Raw genomic sequence first — 16332 nt, forward strand, 5'->3', positions numbered from 1 at the left:
CAATAGCTCCAGGCAGGATTTCGGCCCACTTCAGCTTGGCTTAAATGCTTGACTTGGAAAACCAAGCAGTATTTACAAACCCACTGGACCTTTTGCGTGTTTGCTGCAATTTCTGTTTTATCACAGTTGCATATGCCAAAAATAACAAATACAAAGGAAAAAATGCACCGTATAAGTTTTACCGACCCACATACAGAAATGATAATTGAGAACTGCAGTTTTTAGAGAGGAAACGCTCTTTTCACGCTCTGGTGCATGTACCAGGACACACGACCAGTCACGCAAATGCTAAGCGCCCGAGCGTGCGGGTGTGCGCGTGCGTGTATCTGAGTACAGTAAGTGCGCGCTTGTGCTACATTGGCTCCAAAAGTGGGCGGATCCAACGGCGGGTTGACTTCAGCTAGCCAGTATTATCATACTGTTTAGTACCGAGAATCAGATGCCCCAGTTCTTTCTTCACTTATTTTTACGCTACCACATTTAGGGGATTACACTTATTTCCAATTGCCTCCTTGTAAACTGACAAAAAAATAAAATAAAATACGGTTGATTGGTCCGATCAGCCACCGACGGTTTGGTTGTCGCTGAAGAGGAGCATGACAAGCTGGAGCGTTCGACTTCAGACATGGAGCTCCCTGCGTCTCACAGCCAAGCGAACGGCGGCTGCTTCGACAAGAGCTGCTCGTCTCTCACGGTGGACGACGTCTACGAGATCGCCAAAGTGATCGGGGCCGAGCTGGAGAGGCTCATCGACGGCTACGGTAAGGAGAGCGTGCTGGGCCTGGTGCCCAGGGTGGTGAAAGTGCTGGAGCTTCTGGAGAGCTTCACTGCCAGGAATCACGCACACAAACACAGGGAAGAAGAGCTGCTCCGGACCTTCGAAAGCTTACAGCTGCAGCAGAAGAAACGGGCGGGCAAGGACAGCGACGAAATCAACGAAAATCACGAAACCAGGGTGAGACAATCATTTTAAAACTCGCAAACAGAAGAGACTATCGCTTTCACGTTTGACCTGCGCTGTGTTGAAAATGGTGACAAACGTAATGACTGTGTATTAATTACATGCACGTGAAGCAGTTATCACACAAACAGCTCCAACCTTATGACTCACAGTACCAAAGTAATCATTTATTCTTTGATGAAACAAAGCATTATTAGTAACTCTTGAATCTTTTAAATGTGAAAAACTGAATTTCTGTAAATTCCCAAGTGATCGAAACTACAACCAAATTGAAACTAGTGTAAACTGCACCTTTACTCTTTAAATTGTCTTTTTAAAGTAATGGCTGTACATTTGAAAAACAGCATCATCGGTTTTCACAATTGCTTTGAATAATCGAATATTATGGTTACAAAGAACAGACTAAAATAAACGAGCAATCTGTGTTTCACTGAAATATGTACAATATATATTTTAGCAATGTTCTCAAATCCAAAAAGGCTAAAACATTTGATCATAGGCTGTATTTTGTTATATGACATTTACATCACATAGAACATGTTGGTACAGACTGAATTTAGGCTCTACTGTTACTTTGTACTTTACTTATTTCTATTACAGCAACACTACACTTCTGTTACAGTTACACCACAATTAAGATTTAACATGATTATTATTTCTGTAAACGCAATTATTTACAAAAAGTACTTCACAGAATTGTGCAAAATCTGAGTCTGGCCGAACCATAAAAAAGTTCCAAAGGATGTGTTAATACAAGTTTACAGTTGCTGTGTATTAAAATCATCGAAATATTATTTATTTCTCGTCTGGCATTTTCTTGTTCTGTCAAGCAGGAGCAGCAGCAACAGAAGGAGCAGCAGTGGAGGAGCAAGTGTGAGGAATTGCAAGTGCAAATCCAGCAGCTCCACGAGGACAATGGGCAGCTGCAGAGCAGGCTAAAAGGCAGCCATGCCCAAGATGGTACGTCAAAGTATGCCACAAATTAGCATCTTATGACATCTAAAGGCAATTATAAAGCTTTTTGGAAGCATGTCATTTACTTTGCAGATTTTCCCTGTTTGTGCCGCACTACAATTAATAATAATAATTCTGTTCTTTGAATGGAACAAGTCTGATGCACATTCTAGTGGGAGAACATTTAATTGTTCTGCCTGTCACTATATTTTGCTGGCATAGATGATGGAAGAAACATGCATTATTGTAGTGAATGAATCATTTTCAGTCCAATTAATTGAAAGTGGGTAATTTTGTGCTGCATGACGGATGATCAATCAAGCAATCAACTATCCAAGCAATACCTGCTATTGATGTTCGTGCAAATTGTGTCAGGCAGAATGATGCGGGTTAAATGTGTGTATGCGGGTGTGCATACAAATACAAGGTAGAAAACTTTAATAGGTTTTTTAATTATCAGACTATAAGCTGCTGTGTATTTTGGAGCAAAAAATAAATAAAATACAGCCTTTTATAACTCACTTGCCAGTTATGTAATGCTGTCTTAACTTTGGTCTTTGTTCAAAAATTGCTGTACCTCGATACAGTGGAGCGAAATAATTGCTAAATGCAGCTGAGAAATTCATCCATTTTCTGAAGCACTTATCCTCACTAAAATGTCAGGATAAAACTTGTACCTTAGCTTTTATTTTGTTTCCATGGCGTCTCTAAGTAACGTTATGTAGTCAAATATTCAGATTCAAAGAAGCTTTAGTTTGTATGTGTGTGCGTGTGTGCGTGCGTGTGGTGTGTGTACGTAACAGACGAAGGTAGTATCACAGTCCATTTACTCCATTACAATTATGTAAATAATTTTGGGATAAGTTGTACTTGACAGAGTAGTTTTAATGCAATATACGTTTTACTTACTGTAAGTATTTTTGTTCAGAAGAAATGCTGCTTTTATTTCATTACATTGAGGTACATTTCGCCCACTACTTTTATTTGTATGTATTATCATTGCTTACGCAATTTATTTGTTTTGTTTCGTCAGAGAGGTTTGTACCTCGGGCGATGTCATACGACTCTGTTTCACCATTCCAACATCTGTACAATAGCGACATTTGACTGCATTCCACCAATCAAATGGAGCCAGGCAGTCACATGACGACTCGCAAAGTCTCCGCAGCACCACACAGAAGCAGCCTCATCCCAAAATGGAATAAATTATTTTTCTCCTCAAAATTCTACACACAAACTCCGTAATAATGTGATTTTTGTTTTTGGTGCAAATTGGTGATGCGATGAGTGAGGCCTGTTTGCCTCCTAACATGATGCCCGGCATTCACGCCAAAGAGTTTAATCTTTGTCTCATCAGACCATAGTATTTCCTTTTTCATGATCTAAGAGTATTTCAGGTGCCTTTTGGCAACTGAAGGAGTGGCTTCCATCTGGCCACTCTTTCTTACAGGCTTGATTAGTGCAGTGCTGCAGATGAGCTGTCTCTCAGGAAGGTTTTGGTTTTCTTTTCTCCTTGCCGGAAATCAGTCCAAGGTGTAGTTTGTCTTCCTCCTGATGTCAGCTCCTCGTGACCCTGAACTTGATAAGCAGTGCAGACAATGGATGCAAAGTTGAAGTGATATTGTAAGGCATTTTATGATGTTACACCTTTATATGTAGCATTTTTATCTATTGTTTATGTACTCATAAAAAAAAAGAAGTTATTTTAACAAGTATTTTTTCACCATGAGAACAATTTTTGGATTCTGTCCACCTGTGATGTGCAGATCGTGTCCAGCGGCAAGAGCGAGAAGTGATGCTGAAGCTGAAGCAGGTCGTGGACAAGCAGAGAGATGAGCTTCGGGCTAAAGTCCAAGAGATCACTACCATCTCCAAGGAAGTGGAGGCGGTAAGCAGACCTAAAATGTGTTCGTCTTCTGCTTAGGCGCACTCATGACGTTTATTACCGTCCTTCCGCCAAGGGGTTATGTTTTCAACAGTGTGGGTTTTACCATTCATTTAATTGGATAAAACTTCTCGTTTTGGTTTTGACATGTCAACATGGACATTTTTACAACGGGTCGTCTGTTCCCCTCATAAAATTTAGCACAATAATCTGGTAAAAAAAAAAATTATACCAGTTGAAAATAAATAATAACTTTTACTAATCTCCATTGTTATCATATTGTATTTATGAAAACAAAATGTGCAGGTTTCGAAGCTGGAATGCCAAACTAAGTTTGTTTCTATTAAATAAAAATTGTGTGATTTGTAGGAATGTCTAACTCCCCCCAAAATAATTGATAAAGGTGGCCCTACATATATTTGTGAAATCATCAGATCATTTTTTTTTTAAATTCTCATAAAAAGCAGGTAACGTTCTTCCTGATCCAGACTTTAATGTTCACACGTCTTGATTTTTGCAGCTATCAAATGCTAAACCTTTGCAGAGGTCGGAGCTGTCTTATTTGAAACGGTCAAAATGACTATTCTCGAGCTTCCACGTAAAGGAGTGCCGATTGAAGGCGGGACTCATCCGCAAGTTGCAACACGTTCAAATGATTTAGGTGTGCAATTGGCTAAGTGAGGGTACACATTTAAAACTCATGAGAAACATGGCTTGAATTTAAATTTAGAAGTAAAAAGACCCATTATTCCAGTGTTATGTGAGATGCACACAAAGTTCAGTGACGTGAGAAATGAAAGTCACGTCATGACAAAATGACAGACAGTGTCCTTATAGTTCCTGGTTGAGGATTAGTTGCAATTCAGACCAGTCTGAACAGGTTTTGCTCCTCCATTTGTGAGCGTGTGTCACGCTATTTGTACCACATGATGTCAATAGCTGTCATAACTGGGTGTGTATTTATTTACCTGCAGACGGGTGACCTTCATTACAGGATAGACAAACACATTTCTCTGTCTGCTCAAATAAATGCTCAATGATTTGTGTTGACTGCAATTTATTTGGTCTATTTTGACATTTTTACTACTACCCTAGATATAAATTGTTAAAGAGGAAGTCAACCCGAAAATTGATGTTCTAAAAATATTCTATGCAGGCCGCAGTCAAAACATGGCATTCTTATTAATATTGCATTTGTGGAATATGAGTTAAGCACTGGCCGCCCTATCTCAGGGAGCGGCCATTTTGTCACTTCTGTCGACTGAAAATTATATCACAGTTGCTCAGGGCACAGATAATGACCAATCACAACTCACCTTGAGAAAACACATGAGTCGTAAATGGTCATTAGCTAAGCCCTGAGCAACTTTGATGTCATTTTCAGTCGATAGAAGTGACAAAATGGCCGCCCTTGAGATGGCTAAAAACAAGTTTATGTTGCTGCTTAACTCATATTCCACAAAGGAAAAATTAATAACAATGTCATTTTTCGACTAGTGGGCCTGCATGGAACAGTTTATTGCCAAAAAAAATAAAAAATTGGGGTTGACTTCCCCTTTAAGTTTTGTCTGAATTGTAAGTGAACTGTACTGGACTTGTGCTCCCGTGCAGCTCCAGGAGCAGTTGGAGCGCTTCATGAAGATGAATGCGGAGCTGCGACACAAGCAGAACGTGCTGCAGGCCCAGCTCAAGAGCACCGTGGAGAGAAAGGCCGACATGGAGGCCGACCTGAAAGAGAAAGTCAAAGTGATAGAAAAGCTGCAAGAACAGATGGACAGAACCAACAGCAACAGTCATGTATGACGCTTCCTTCTCATCCGTTGTTTTTACGATTGTGTACTCATTAAGAACACTTACTCACAGTTAAGCGTAAACTTAGAATCTTTGACTCTCGGTCATGTTGCGCCGATTCAAATATAAAACTGAGTCAGGTGACCTACAGCATTCTTGACTCTAATCTCTAATCAACATACGTGATGTGTGGTGATGTGTAGTTTTTCGAGAGTGAGAATAAATCCAGTGCCTTCTTGTATCCCATTCAGTCCTCTCCAAATCAGGTGAATCCTAAGACAGAGCCTTCAGCTGACCATAAGGATCTTGACCTGCCTTGCTTCACCAAGAAGGAGGTGCGTGACATCATTTTTGAGCGGAATGAACTCAAAACCAACCTCTTCCTGGTGCAAGAAGAGCTGAATTATTATCAAAGGTATGTCAACTATTTGTGCTTTTTTTATTCAGACTGGCTGTGCAATCTTTGTGTTTTCTATAATTAAATGCTAAAAAATACAGTTTTTTTTTCAATGCCATGAGATGCCACAATAGACCACCTCAAACCAAAATAAGGTCACTGGGTGCCCATTATTAGCCCACTTTTATTTTCTTTTTATATCATAGGAATAGACCACTAACCAAGTACCTGTTTTGTCATGCCTCTAGGGGGCAGTAATGTGACGCAAAAAAAGCTGTACAGCTTTGAGGTATATCCTTAAAGTTAAGTAGGATGTGTTTTTATTGCTAAAATGTAAGATTTTAATTGGCTTTATGCACATCAGATTTCCCAGCCACAAGTTTAAGAATGGCGGGATTCATATCAAAGGTGGTCAGAAATGACAACCTTTGTACTCTGTTCAGGATATAATTACAGCATATTAATTATCAATGTATGCCAAAGCAGCCTCCATTTATTCCTTGTAGGCTCACATTCATCCTTATTTATTTATTTATGAAAACAAATGAAAGTGACGGACGCTGTGTTGCGTCTCCAGGGAGATCCTGAACGAGGAAAGGTGTCCTGGGTTCCTCTTGGAAGCCGTGCGAGCCGCCATCAATAAAAGAAGAAAGGTCATCAAAGCCAAGATGCTTGGAATTCCTCCGCCTGATGGCAGCAGGTCAAATCATAATTCAACTTATAGAAAATGTGAATTTGCTGAACGGTTTCATCCCAAAGGAAGATGTTATCAGCATGATTTGAATCAATCTTTTGTTCTTCTCTTCAGTGATGAGGAAGACAAAGGTCCCATGACGGAAGTGGATGGCACTGAAAAGCCAGCAGAGTCACGCATTCGAAACCTGTGAGTAAAAAAAAAAAAAAAAGTGTGATTCTTCACTATCTTGTATGTACCTGTCTGATGCAGCATAATATGTTTTAAATATTTTTGTGTGGAAGGGGTCAAATCACAAACTCTAAATTAAGATTTTTTAATTATGGCCTCTCATTTTCACCCCCCTGTGAGTTTGGAGTGCATCGTTTCAATATAGTATTTTATGATGAACTTGATCAGTCAATTTAAGAAAGAAAAATCAAGGGACAATTTTAATTTGAATGGTTAGAACCACATGTAAAACAAATAAGCAACTCCTGACCACCGTGGTCTTTTGTGCATTAGTCTTATAATTATCATGTGACCTCAGCCAATCCTCGGCTATATTTAGACTTAATCCCGCCCCATTGAGCTGACCTAAGGCCTGTCTGTCTCTGTGTGGTGCAGCTTTGGCTTCCTGACGTGGTCGGGCAGTGGTTGGAGCCCCACCCACATGAGCAACTCCACGTCCAGCTGGGAGATCATCGCAGACTCCGAGGCCAGCGGGGAGCCACCGCACTAAATGGCCTCCTGAGGCATGGACAGCCATGACAAGTCTGTTGCAAGTTTTTTTGAAAGACCCAAACACACTCACCCTCCACTTATCCCGCCGCTTGTTCATCTGTAAGAAGAGACCGACTCTCTCACCTTTTCTTTAAGTATCACATCTCGTATTTCAATGCATCTTTTTTTTCTTTTTAAAAACCAAAGACTAACCAATACAAGTATTTTGAATGAGATGTGCACCGTAACAAGAATTATGCTCCGTTTATAACAAATCCGTTTGAGCGTTCCGCTTCGCTTAATTCGCTGGCGTTTCACCGCGGGGGTGTTGCAGCCGCTCATTCGCGCTCACGGGGATGGGCTTCGCTTTGTGACGAGGACACTGTGCTAAAGTTTACGCCAAAAGTCCTCTGGGAAAACAAAGAAAAAAAGCTGATTGGGTGCCACAACGTGATGCATGAAAAAAGTTCTTTTTTTTTTTAACTGCGCCGCAAGGGAGAATGGAAAAGATTTCGGTGCTTCGCTCCGTGTCCCACATCTCCAAATGCAACATTCGTGTATTCAACTGCGCCCGCCCGCGCATACTCCATTGACTTCAATTCAATCGCGCTGCCAGAAACGCTCGCAACAGATTTAGTGTGAACCTAGCATTGGAAAATTTAAGATTAAGCACTTAAAAAATAAATTGTAATGGAAAATTTAACTACTGTACTATTTTTGAACTTTCATTTAATTCTGGGAGTTTTAAATCCAATATGATGAGCTATTATCCTTCTTTTAGCAGTCATTGTATTTTAACCCCATGCGCCTTAAACTGCTGCTTGAATTGCTTAATGTCTGTTTGGACGTCTGCGCAACCTATTCCTATTCAGGAATTATTTGGAATTTGTACAGAGAGTAAAGCACTGTAATTAGAAGAACTGTAATTAATTTTATGGGTTCCTTCAGTTTTTTAAATTATGGAAAAAATATTTTTATATATAAGATATATATCAATATTAGCCATGACCCTAACTGCTTTGAGATTATGATGAATATCGACTTTTGTTGTAAAATGGAGCATTTCCACTGGTACAGGTCTTATTTCTGGAGTGTTCTGCGGGGCTCAACCCTTATTTGTACTATAAACACGGATGCTAATGGTGGTGGAAAACAGTCCAGTTGGAGTCCTGTTATAGTCAAACGCTTCAAAACATGTTAAATGTCTTGCTAAATGCTCTTGATAACACATTGGTACTTGCACTTAACATTTAGTGGGTCTGTATTTGATGCTGGTGTCATTTGAATTGACGAAAATAAAAAAAGCAAAAGCTTGAGTGGTTAACACCTTTAGCTGATGAATGACTGATATACCAGTCATAATTTCAATCTGCTTACAGTAATGCATGGCCAGTGAGCACAAGTGGGAGCAGACAATCCGTATACAGTCATTTTCCCTCCATTTGCATTTGCTGTATATTTTGTAAGCATGGGTTTTATTTCTGCCAAAAAAGAAATGGAATTTGTTTGAATGCAAGTGTGACAAAAAAAAAAGATGCAGATAGTTCTGCAATACATTAAAGTCTATTCAACACATAGTGTGTTTTCATTGGCAAGATCTTCATTCGTTTAACCGCTGAGATTTTATGCAAGGCAAGGCAACAAAGCACATTTCATACGCAAGGTAACTCAATGTGCTTCACATAATAAAAAATACAACTTTCAAAAACATATCCAAACAAAGTAACCTGGATTTAAATGAGCAATGGGCATCAAATAAAATCTTCAATGTTGACTTTAATTTTAACTGAAGGTGGCTGCACTGAATGCCCGATTTCTGGACAGCAAGTACTACTTCTGAGTCTCTGCAAAGTCAAATAAAATCTCCTCAATCACATCTTGATCGTTCCATTTGAAATCTATTGTCGCTGTGTCCAAATATATCTGAACCTGAACCTACCAATCTATATTTCGGAAGTTGGATTTGCACTTGCTGGTGGCAGCAAACACACTTTGTCGTACATTGTAACTGCGTGTATCATCTCCTGGATGATGGGACCAGTGTCGCTTCTGGGAACAAGGCCAACATTGGGCTTGTGTGCTTGTGTAAAATCAGCGAGTCCCTGTTGATGTGTTGGGCCCCATCTTTAAAAAGCCTCATCGGACTGAATAGAAGGAAGCGGCTCCTGCTTCCCCAGGAAATGGGAAGAGGAAACCCAGTGGGTCTGACCCCTGCGTTACTGCCACAAGACGGCTCAGTGGAAAGAGAAAGAGAACAAGGCAAGGGTGGAGGGTGGCTCTCGTTAAACCGAGACACTTGAGGGAGCCGTGAATAAAATTTTCCGAAGAGATATTTCGAGAAGATGAAGCTTCTTCTCAGAACTCTGACGACTTTTTGCTGCTGTTGGCTGTCCTCCTCACTCGTGCTGGACTCTGCTGGGAGGAACGTCTGCCACAACCCAAGGTACATCCCAACTTGATTATCTGAGCGAGTGATGAGGTCAGGTGACGATGTGCTTATAAAGCCAGGGACGAAAGCGTGTTGGCGTGCGGGTAAACCTGCAAAGGAGTTTAATGGTGCTCATGCAGGTTCAGAGTACACTTGTTTGTCTCGGTCATGAGGACTTGTTAAATGTCCACTCTATCAAGCTCATTTAGTTTCTAAACACTTTTACAGGGATCCTTCCACGCTTGTGTGCTGCACAGGCTGGCGTCAGGATGGAAAAGAGTGCACCATACGTGAGTTTGGGCATATAATGTGTATTTGTTTTAATTTTGACATCCTTTGTGGAGGCTTGGGCTATAAGGGTCTTGTTTGTGTGTGTATTGGTGTTTACAGCCGTGTGTGAGGGCGAGCAGGCGTGTCTAAAGGATGAGCTCTGTGTCTATCCTGGAGTTTGTCGCTGCCCACCAGGCTATTATGGAGCTCACTGTAAAACACGTGAGTAGAAAAGCAAACAATAAATGCTTTCATCATAACTCTGTTGAGAAACTTTAGGTTTACAAGTTGGGTATAATTTTCAGCTGGTCCCAACAAGTTTTAACGTGATCAAAAGCCCAATACAATTTGTTGCATTTATTCAAAACGTTTTTCGATAATTGTCTAATTTGCCATTTTGTTAAAAAAAACAATTTTACATATTTATTTATGTTATAAAATATGTTTTCAAATATTATTTAAAAAATGGTAACCTATTGACAAAACCCCCCAAAAAAACATTAACATTGTACCTTTGTTTCATAAAAAAAAAGCAAACTATCATTTAGGGCAGGGGTGTCCAACCCCAGTCCTCGAGGCTCCTTCTATCCACCATGTTTTAAATGTTGCCCTCCTCCAACACACCTGATTCAAATGATCAACTCATCAGCAAGCATGCTGCACAGGGACCTTCAATAACCAGAGTTTGATATTCCTGATTTCGGGACACACATAAGAATTATGTTTAATTGGCGTTGGGTTTACAATGAGGTCCTTGGAAAAAAATTGTCTCCTGCAAGCGTTCTCTGTTTCCAAAAGTTCAAGACTTCCTGCTTTAACAAGTTAATGTCATTTTTTTTGTGCCATTAAGGTCAAGGTTGTGCTCTTATTGCAGGGTGTCCTCCAGAGTTTTGGGCATCAGACTGCCGTCGAGTGTGCCAGTGCCACCCACATGGCCGCTGTCACCCCGTCACCGGCGAGTGCACTTGCAACCCGAACCGCTGGGGTCCTCTTTGTCAATACGCCTGCAAATGCGCCCGTCACGGAGTCTGTCACCCCGTGTATGGTAACTGCACCTGCGACGAGGGCTGGTGGACGTCCACTTGCATCAAGCCATGCCAGTGCGTTCCCGAGGGCTCCGTGGGTCCCGGCTGCGACCAGCTGACGGGCCGCTGTCAGTGCCACAAGGGGCACTGGGGGCTGAAGTGTCCCGTCACTTGCAACTGCTACTTGTCTCAGTGCAACCAGCGCACCGGAGTGTGCGAGTGCGAGGCCGGCTGGTGGGGGCCCAGCTGTGACCGGCGATGTAATTGTGACCTCGCACACAGTCGCTGTGACCCTGCCACCGGGCAGTGTTTGTGCCACCCGGGGTACGAGGGCGACTACTGCAACCAGTCGTGTAAACCTGGGATGTACGGCAGCTGGTGTAAAATGAGGTTCGTGTGTACAGTGTCATCATTCCCGCCCGTCATGTTGCATAATATCAACCCTCTTCTTATACCCTCCCTTCTCAGTTGTGGACACTGTAAAGGAGACGAAGTGTGCTCCTCCACTGACGGCGCATGTGCGGCCTGTGAGATTGGCTGGAATGGGACACAGTGCGACCGCCTGTGCCCGCCCGGCTACTATGGTAACGGCTGCCAAGAGACGTGCCCACGGTGCAGAAACAACGAGCCCTGCGATTCCATAAGTGGGAAATGTTGGAGCTGTAATCCAGGGTGGACAGGATCCAGGTGTGTGCATGCAGGGATCAAGTTTTTTTTCCCGCCATACTACAATAAAGTGTAATTACACATCCACTCCAGTAGTTGGCAGTGGCCCGCTCATTGCCCATTGTGTGCAGCAAGTATTAACTCTACGGTTTAGGTTTGTTTTGCAACAAAAATGCTATTTATAGTTGCGGCGCAGAGTGGGTGGTGAGACGAGGGCGCGGATTGTTTTCTTCTCGCTTGAGGGTGGCGTAACAGAAAATAATCGAGAAGCACTGGCCTATAGAGTCGGTTTACTAGAGCAAACACTTATGACATCCGATGCAAAGAGCTGTTTTCAATTGGCTTTGTGCAATAATAAATCAATTCTGAAGGAATTATTGACAGCTTTTGTTGTGCACGTCATTAGAGTTTCTCTGATGAGTATTATATAAAAAAATGTGTACGCGCTACTCAGTGTATTTGACAATTTGCACAGAAATGCTTTCCAAAAATGAAAGGTTATCGACGCATTCCTTCAAGTGGGTCATCATTGCTGCCCTGCCAGGTGCGAGGAGGTCTGCTCTGACAGGACGTATGGAGAGGCTTGCCGCTTCCTGTGCAGCCCTTGTTACCATGGTGACTGCCATCACGTGACAGGAAAATGCGTCTGTCTGTCGGGCTTTCAGGGGGAGAGGTGAGCTGTATTTCTCTACACCAGGTGTGGGCAAACTACGGCCCGGGGGCCACTTGCGGCCCGTTAAACGTTTGAATCCGGCCCGCCGAACTTGAAAAAATTTCAATGAATAACCCTTGCTCATGTTTTTATTTTTTTAAGACATAAATATTGTTGTAATGCTTTCTCAACACTCCATCCATCTGCTCCTGGGCCGGCCCCTTTGTCAAATTTTAGAACCCATTGTGGCCCGCCAATCAAAAAGTTTGCCCACCCCTGCTCTACACAGACGCACACACAGTCACAGCGGGATCGCCTTCTGAGGAATTAATCCACAATTGTGCTTCAATTCAATCACAACACACGTGTGGGAACCCTAATAATCACTGCATCATATTATATAAATATCATTTTTAGGGCTGGTTAATAAAAATTGTGGCAAGTTTGCAAGTCGCATAAAATGATGTGGCAATATATAATTCCCGGAAGCTGAGATCATTCCAATTCTTACATGGGCTGCACACTCACCCCACACACGCTACCAGTTTGAAAGCGTGAGAATGATGTGTACATATTCCGGTTCTAGCACACCCAGCAGCTTTTCCCCCTAATATTTCAGAGCTCACAATCAATAACTTGATCACATCTATGTAAAGAAGCTGAGCCTGATCGAAAGCCTCAGTTAAGTGTTGAATAAAGATTTTTTTAGATGGGACTTTCTGAGAAGAGCCAAGAGGTATTAATTTTGGTATGTAAATTCATAATAGTTTTTGAGCCACTGCTTAGACTTAACCTGATTTCAATGGTGAATATTTTTTGTCACTAAAGTAGCAGCTTCGGTGAAAAGGCTTAGGGCCCTATTTTTGTGCTCTGCGTGAGTCTATTGTGAAAAGCATGGTTGAATTGCGCACTTTGATGGCGTTTTCTTTCTTTTGATATTTTTGTAGCTTCGAAAGGTAGAAATGGGCATTTCACAAATCCTGCCATTTATGAACCTTATTGACGTAAGCATAAAAACAGGTGGTGATTCAGAGCTTAAGTACAGAGACCATATTTGACTGTGGTGAAATAACACCATTCTTTTCCCCCCATAATTTTCAGTTGTAATGACAGTTGCAGTGGAGCACAGTTTGGCCTCAACTGTTCTTCAGCTTGCGACTGTGGTGAAGGCGTCAGCTGCCACCCAGTCACTGGTGTCTGCCCAAACAGTATGTCCTTCCATCCATCAATTCCATTCACCACCCGTATAAATGAATTTCAAAGATGACTGATATGTAAGCGTATGCTTATGCGTGCGTCAGGTGGCCGAGGTGCTCTCTTGGCTGGCCTACTGCTTCCTTTGCTCCTGTTACTCCTCGCTGTACTCTGCTGCTGTCTGTGTTGTGGAGGAGGTCCAGCTGATGGCAAAGACAGGTCAGGATCAAATGAACAGACACAATGTGCACATCCAAACACACCAAAATTAATTTATCATTCCTTAAATGTGTTAGTTGCAACATGATTCCTATTCCTCCTCTGCTGCTGTCATTGTTTCTACCATATTCATATTTGCATTGCACTCCAACATACGTCGCTAAGGTGAGGCAGGGATCCACCAAATTATTTGAAAATTGCAATTTAAAACCCATCAAAGTGACACAGAAACTATGAAGCTGTGTTTAATCATCAGCTGTGCCACTGGAAGTTATTCAAATTCACATAATTGGGCTTTAATTTTCCACAAATAATGTTATTTTGTTCATCTCTCTGTGCCAGTGACAAACTGTATTATGCACTTTCCTAAAACCTTTTTATAGTTATATATATATATATATATATATATATATATATATATATATAATTATATATATATATATAATTATAATATAAAATAAATATTTAATATTTAAAAAAAGCTTTACTTATATATAGGTTTTCATTATTATGATTTCACTTTTCAAAATGCATAGTGAGGCACATGGCATTCATGTTGTACCTCAAGTGTCAACATTCAGAATGGACCCATAATAAAATATGGATGCTATATTATCAAGTCAGCAAGTCCAAGTTGCCGTCTGTTTTTTGCCTGAAGTGGATACGCTACAGCTCCCCCTTTGACTCTGAACAGGAAAATTAATGGACGGATATTATCAATTCCATTAAAATGTCCAAAGTATCCACTAATTGTCTGGGGTTGACATGTTCAATCAGGCTAGAATATGTCGTGTCTCCAAGTGTAAAGCCATCACAGAATTGTACCTTCCTCTGATCCAGGATGACTGTGGCAGATGGAGGTCTGTCAGTGCGGATGAAATATCACGTCTACAGTGTCTTGGCTAACATTGGTGCTGCCCTACCCTGCATCTCTGACTGGTCCTCAGGCCTCCCTCGGGTCACTGGTCAGATTTAGTCATTATTAAACATTTTTCCTGGACTGCATATGCAACTTTTAAATGCAAATGGTTGCATATTTGCATTGACTGTTTGTCATGTTCCATACAGTGTCTCACCACGACCCTGAGCTGACCTTTAATCACAGCTTCATTGAGCCGCCTTCATCCGGCTGGGTGACGGAAGGCTCGTCCTTCGACAGTGATGAGGAGGAGGGGGAGGCTCTTTACTGCGTCCCCCCGAGAGAAGGTACTTCAGATTGTTTTTCGTCAGTGCTGAAATGCTAATTTACTCTTACTCTCTTTGACAGACATCCCAGGAATGGAGGGTAGCCACTTCCAGGAGATGAGCTCCAAGTGTAACATGCTCTTGGACCCGTCGGGCTTCAGCAGCGAGGACATAACCTCCCCCTTCGACATCCCCCGAACTTCCAGCATCGCCAAATCCAAGCGGCCGTCTGTGTCTTTTGCAGAGGGCACTCGCTTCAGCCCCAAGGAAAGGCGCGGTTCGGCTCAAGACGCCGCCTCTTTGTCCGGGCACCCTCGCAAACCAAAATCCACCTGGGGGGGTTTGATGATCTCTGCCGGACCCGGCGAGGAAGATGGAGCTGATGCTGAGGAGAGGGAAGATGGCATACAAGTTCAAGTGAAGGAGAACCAAGATCTGAGCTGCGAGGTTGGGGATTCGGAGGAGGACAGGAAGTTGAGCAACTCAACCCGGACCGCATCAGGACAAAGACGTACCATGTCCAACACGACTGCTTCGCATAAAGTGTTGGCCCCTTATGAATATCCATCCGGTGTCTCAAACAAGGTCACCACAGTGTATGTGACAGTGGGAAAGACGGGGCGGCCTACGACCAAGCTGGAGCCCAGTTCAGAAGGCCCCGTTCAGGCCATGTTAAGGCGACTTGGAAGCCTCCAAAGACAAAGAGAGCAGGAGCCTGGCAAAAGCAAACCCAAGGACACAGAAGCCATCTCCAAACCCCCCAGGAGGAAACTCGGCGCTCGCAGGAGTGTGTGGGAGCAAGGCGGGCCTTCAGGAGTCGAGCCCGCCATCAGTAAACCCGTGAGGAGAAAACATGCTGCACAAAACGCACCTCAAATGGCTTCTCCTGACACATCAGAGAGCATTCCTCTCAAAAGACCGCTGTCGTCTATTTTGAAGAGCGTTCCGGAGGTGGCGTCGGCTGACATTCAGGGCTCAGGCAGAGGGCAGGGACATGTACCCGGTGGGGAACAAAACGAGAGCAGTTACTTGACTGTGGGGCCAGCAGGGGACGCTGCCACATTCAGTGAGGTCAGGACCGTTGACGGTGAAGTGGTGAGTGTGAAAGAGGAGCCATGCTATGAAAACGTCATGATTACACACTTGTATACCTCAAAAACAAATGCATAAGAGTACCGTAATGCAATGATGGCTTTTGGAATATATGTACAAACTTATCATGCATGTACATATGGAGAATAGGAATGCACAACATATTTTGTACAGTATGCACTTTATATTCATCTAGAAATAAAAGTAATAAAACATA

General features: G+C 42.4%; 2 protein-coding genes across 3 annotated transcripts; both read left to right on the forward strand.

Annotated features, from left to right (window-relative positions):
- The first annotated feature begins 360 nt into the window (after positions 1-360).
- Positions 361-8961, forward strand: rilp (Rab interacting lysosomal protein). Of its 2 annotated transcripts, none has more exons than XM_088301512.1 (8): positions 361-955; positions 1792-1921; positions 3682-3803; positions 5412-5597; positions 5843-6006; positions 6566-6688; positions 6797-6871; positions 7289-8961. In XM_088301512.1, the coding sequence occupies exons 1-8, from the start codon at positions 626-628 to the stop codon at positions 7401-7403; spliced, it is 1245 nt and encodes a 414-aa protein (XP_088157638.1). In that variant the 5' UTR covers positions 361-625; the 3' UTR covers positions 7404-8961. The 2 variants fall into 2 exon arrangements, with proteins under 2 accessions (XP_088157638.1, XP_088157639.1); XM_088301513.1 differs by having other exon boundaries at positions 362-955; positions 1795-1921.
- A 678-nt stretch (positions 8962-9639) lies between these two features.
- On the forward strand, positions 9640-16332 carry scarf1 (scavenger receptor class F, member 1). The gene is made up of 11 exons (XM_088300812.1): positions 9640-9827; positions 10041-10102; positions 10203-10304; positions 10957-11497; positions 11576-11794; positions 12318-12446; positions 13527-13633; positions 13727-13838; positions 14679-14803; positions 14907-15044; positions 15106-16332. The coding sequence occupies exons 1-11, from the start codon at positions 9727-9729 to the stop codon at positions 16191-16193; spliced, it is 2724 nt and encodes a 907-aa protein (XP_088156938.1). The 5' UTR covers positions 9640-9726; the 3' UTR covers positions 16194-16332.

This window comes from Idiotropiscis lumnitzeri, chromosome 7 (assembly GCF_059441095.1).
Source record: "Idiotropiscis lumnitzeri isolate Australia: NSW breed Sydney's pygmy pipehorse chromosome 7, RoL_Ilum_1.0, whole genome shotgun sequence".
NCBI classification, from domain to species: Eukaryota; Metazoa; Chordata; class Actinopteri; order Syngnathiformes; family Syngnathidae; genus Idiotropiscis; species Idiotropiscis lumnitzeri.

What these genes read in the sequence shown, in the direction of transcription:
- scarf1 (XM_088300812.1), top strand. Translation starts at nt 9,727, where the DNA reads ATGAAGCTTCTTCTCAGAACTCTGACGACTTTTTGCTGCTGTTGGCTG. An exon ending in TGGAGCTCACTGTAAAACAC is followed by an intron (nt 10,305 to 10,956) that starts GTGAGTAGAAAA and finishes CTCTTATTGCAG; the next exon opens with GGTGTCCTCCAGAGTTTTGG. An exon ending in TCGGGCTTTCAGGGGGAGAG is followed by an intron (nt 12,447 to 13,526) that starts GTGAGCTGTATT and finishes CATAATTTTCAG; the next exon opens with TTGTAATGACAGTTGCAGTG.
- rilp (XM_088301512.1), top strand. Translation starts at nt 626, where the DNA reads ATGGAGCTCCCTGCGTCTCACAGCCAAGCGAACGGCGGCTGCTTCGAC. An exon ending in ACGAAAATCACGAAACCAGG is followed by an intron (nt 956 to 1,791) that starts GTGAGACAATCA and finishes TGTTCTGTCAAG; the next exon opens with CAGGAGCAGCAGCAACAGAA. An exon ending in AGGCAGCCATGCCCAAGATG is followed by an intron (nt 1,922 to 3,681) that starts GTACGTCAAAGT and finishes TGTGATGTGCAG; the next exon opens with ATCGTGTCCAGCGGCAAGAG.